Genomic DNA, 4,241 nt, shown 5'->3' on the forward strand with positions numbered 1-4,241 from the left:
CGTCTCTTTACTATGAGTTCAGTTTTATCTTTTGTGTTATTTATCCGTTTTTCTCCTGATTGATTAACTCCGCTGATAAACTGATTAAACTGGCCCAATACTTTGTGCCAGTGTTTAGTTGGTTTAGTGTTGACAGCCTTTTGTTTTTCTTTTCCCCGTGTTGTTTGCAGAAGGCTCGCCTCCCAGCTTGAATGATGAGAGGCGTAACAAAGGGAATTCAAAAACAAGGGCTGAAAAGATATTTTCTCCTCCGCGGCAGCCTCGATCCGTCAGGCCTCGACTAACGACACAGCAGTGACGTTGAGTAGTTCTTCTTTCTTACTTTGGATAGCTGTGAAATCATGATGTACTTGTGGCCGATGTAAAGAAGAACCAACATGAATGTTTTCATAGTTTAACCTGATGTATAAACTACAGAAGTTTCAAGTGCTGGAAATGAGGGTGCGCCTGAAGGACATCTGACGGTGAGTACTACTACAGTTTTCCTAAGAATGCAAATTTGCAGTTTTGGCGAATAATGGGAATATTTAGGTTCAAACTGGATTGTTTTTAGATATACCGTTCAGACCATATAGATAGCTACACCTTATGAAGGAAGAAATGTGCACATGGCTAAGTTTTAAGATTAGTTTGCTCTGGCTTTCTGCTTCTCTTTTACTAGGAGATACAGATGGCTTTATGCTTGCCAGCATCGATACGGAAGTATGCTATAATGCTATATAGGTTAACTGTCTTAGTCCATGGATGATATATCATATGTATTGTGGTTTTTGTTGATTCACACGCATAATATATTATGTCCTAAACTGATTTCAGTTTATGAAGTTGAGAGATTCCAAAATAGGCATCTTGTTGCAATGATATCATATGGTAAAAACCGGGAAGCTTTATCCAATATTTTTACATTGTTGCTGTTTAAGCCTGGCACAGTGAGTAGCATCATTCATGTAGTCCTTTTTTCTTTTCGTCGCGTGGAGATTCAGCTAGTGATGCATTGAAATTGTTTACCAGGTGATGAAGTGTAATTGATCGGAAAAATAATAATGCACTGACGTGTGTTTGTGTTTTTCAACATTGGTGCAGACATAACAGGAAGTGAGCAAGGAAGGCTTGATAGGTTTTGTGGCAGTCTGCTGCAGCATATTGTACATTTGAGCACCAGACTATGTAAAAATATATATGTGCTTTGCCGAAATGGAAGGCAAACAAATAGAGATGTGGAGGTTTGTGTATCATTAAATTGTAATTAGGGGTTGGCTTGTGTGTTGCTAATATTGAGTGAGATGCCCTAGTATACTTCCTACTCTTTCCTGAAATTAAATTATTTTTTCATGTTTACTATTATTACATTCTTTTTTCATGTTTCTTGTGTATGCTTGTTACTCTTTTCCGGAATTTTGTTCATGATTATTATTATTACATTCCATGAACAACAAATGCAGGCCAGGTGATAACCTGGAAAATGTAGCATCATATCATTTATTCTTTTTATGCATCACACTGTAAGCACGTGTGAAAAATAAATGTACTTGCTGCATTGTTGGTGTGCATCTATCTATCTATCTCTGGCCGGCCGGCCGTCCGTCCTAATTTTAGTTAGTCAGCCTAACAACCACCGGAACACATCCATCCATCCATAATTAAGCAAGCAAAAGTAGGCTAGCTAAATCTGGTTTCTTTCCTTCTTCCCTCGCCGGCCGGGTAACAGCAAATCGACCGATCGATGCGCGGCCGCCGGAGATGAGCTGCTTCTCATGCTTCAAGCCACAGCAGGCGGACGGCGACGACGAGGGGGAGGACAAGGCACCGGCGGTCGGGCCACTCCCGTCCTCGGGCTCCATCAAGCGGCTGGGCTCCCGGCGAAGAAGCCTGCGCTCCTCCTCCTCCACCAAGTCCGGCGGCAGCTTCGCGGCCAGCCGGCAGCCCAGCACGCGGCCCAGCAACATCACCAGCTGCAGCGCGCGCGCCTTCACCTACGACCAGCTCGCCGACGCCACCGGCAACTTCCGCGCCGACTGCCTGCTCGGCGAGGGCGGCTTCGGCCGCGTCTACCGGGGGCGCCTCGACGACGGCCAGCTCGTCGCCGTCAAGCAGCTGGACCTGGACGGCCTGCAGGGCGACCGCGAGTTCGTGGTGGAGGTGCTCATGCTCAGCCTCCTCCACCACCACAACCTCGTCAGCCTCGTCGGCTACTGCTCCCACGGCCACCAGCGGCTGCTCGTCTACGAGTACATGGCCCTCGGCTCCCTCGCCGACCACCTCCTCCTCCTCGACGACCGCCTCGCCACCGCCACTCCCAGGGCGACGGCGAGGGCGGCGCTGAGCTGGGAGACGCGGATGCGGGTGGCGCTGGGCGCCGCGAGGGGGCTCGAGTACCTCCACGAGACGGCCAACCCGGCCGTCATCTACCGCGACCTCAAGTCCTCCAACGTCCTCCTCGACGACGCCTTCTGCCCCAAGCTCTCCGACTTCGGCCTCGCCCGCCTCTGCAGCACCTCCTCCTCCGCCGCCGGCCCCGGCCCCGCCGAGCGCTCCCCGCGCGTCATGGGCACCTACGGCTACTGCGCGCCCGAGTACATCCGCACCGGCCGCCTCAGCGTCAAGTCCGACGTCTACAGCTTCGGCGTCCTCCTGCTCGAGCTCATCACGGGCCGCAGGGCTGTGGACTCGGCCAGGCCGGCGCCGGAGCAGGTGCTCGTCACATGGGCCGCGCCCATGTTCAAGGACAGCAAGCGCTACCGGGAGCTGGCCGACCCGCTGCTCCGGGGCGACTTCCCCGAGCGCGACCTCAACCAGGCCGTGGCCGTGGCCGCCATGTGCCTGCAGGACCAGGCGTCCGCGAGGCCGTGCATGAGCGACGCCGCCGTCACGCTCTCCTTCCTCGCCGAGGCCGCCGCCGCCAGCGCCGCGCAGCCGCTACCGTTGCCCCCGCCCCAGCTGCAGGCCGATGAAACCTTGCGAGAAGAAGAAGAAGCCTAGATGAGATAGCTTAATTAGCTTGAGCTTAATTAATTCATTATTAGGATGGATGGAGTCGACCGTACCTAATGTGTTGATTGATTTTGGCGCCATTGGTCGTACGTAGTTTTGATGGATCAACTAGATGATACTTGTATGAGTACCTGATGATGAGTTGCATTGGAAAGAGCTAGAGACAAAGTTTGCACATCGATAGTAATCTTTTTTTCAGTGCCACCTGTCATATTAACTTTGATCAGACCGGAATCGAGACATGACGCATTCGTGCTACGGCTAATAGTCGACAGCGGGCCGACGTCTCAAGGTGGAGGAGGAGGGGGAAAGATGAGGATATGTGCGATGGCTTGAGGGAAAGGGAAGGAAAGGGAAGGGACATCCGCAACATTGAAAGAGAGGGCACAAAGGTTGGTGGAGATTCTCTCTTTTCCCCTACCCATACCGAGTTGCCCTCGCGTGCAGCCGGGAGGGATCCCTTGCCATCACCGTCATCGCCCCCCCCCCCCCTTCTGCCACTCCACCCCTCCTCACCCATGATGACCCACAAGTATAGGGGATCTATCGTGGTCCTCTCGATAAGTAAGAGTGTCGAACCCAACGAGGAGCAGAAGGAAATGATAAGCAGTTTTCAGCAAGGTATTCTCTGCAAGCACTGAAATTATAGGTAACAGATAGTTTTGTGATAGGATAATTTGTAACGAGCAACAAGTAACAAAAGTAAATAAAGTGCAGCAAGGTGGCCCAATCCTTTTTGTAGCAAAGGACAAGCCTGAACAAATTCTTATATAGAGAAAAGCGCTCCCGAGGACACATGGAAATTATCGTCAAGCTAGGTTTCATCACGATCATATGATTCACGTTCGGTACTTTGATAATTTGGTATGTGGGTGGACCGGTGCTTGGGTGCTGTCCTTACTTGGACAAGCATCCCACTTATGATTAACCTCTATTACAAGCATCCGCAGCTACAACAAAAGTATTAAGGTAAACCTAACCATAGCATGAAACATGTGGATCCAAATCAGCCCCTTACGAAGCAACGCATAAACTAGGGTTTAAACTTCTGTCACTCTAGCAACGCATCATCTACTTATTACTTCCCAATGCCTTCCTCTAGGCCCAAATAATGGTGAAGTGTCATGTAGTCGACGTTCACATAACACCACTAGAGGAGAGACAACATACATCTCATCAAAATATCGAACGAAGACCAAATTCACATGACTACTAATAGCAAGACTTCTCCCATGTCCTCAAAACAAACG

General features: G+C 50.2%; 1 protein-coding gene and 1 long non-coding RNA gene across 2 annotated transcripts; both read left to right on the forward strand.

Moving 5' to 3' along the window:
* Positions 1 to 304: 304 nt before the first annotated feature.
* LOC119346575 lies at positions 305 to 1,360 on the forward strand. The gene is made up of 2 exons (XR_005167812.1): positions 305 to 464; positions 1,084 to 1,360. It is a non-coding gene; the product is annotated as an uncharacterized LOC119346575 (long non-coding RNA).
* Positions 1,361 to 1,740: 380 nt separating this feature from the next.
* LOC119346574 (probable serine/threonine-protein kinase PBL25) lies at positions 1,741 to 3,147 on the forward strand. The gene has a single exon (XM_037615869.1). It carries the CDS (start codon positions 1,741 to 1,743, stop codon positions 2,977 to 2,979), a length of 1,239 nt encoding a protein of 412 aa, XP_037471766.1. The 3' UTR covers positions 2,980 to 3,147.
* Positions 3,148 to 4,241: the final 1,094 nt, after the last annotated feature.

This window comes from Triticum dicoccoides, unplaced genomic scaffold (genome assembly GCF_002162155.2).
Source record: "Triticum dicoccoides isolate Atlit2015 ecotype Zavitan unplaced genomic scaffold, WEW_v2.0 scaffold43328, whole genome shotgun sequence".
Lineage (NCBI taxonomy): Eukaryota > Viridiplantae > Streptophyta > Magnoliopsida > Poales > Poaceae > Triticum > Triticum dicoccoides.

Bases quoted from the DNA above. Each gene is read 5' to 3' on its own strand.
- LOC119346574 (XM_037615869.1), top strand. From the start codon at position 1,741: ATGAGCTGCTTCTCATGCTTCAAGCCACAGCAGGCGGACGGCGACGAC.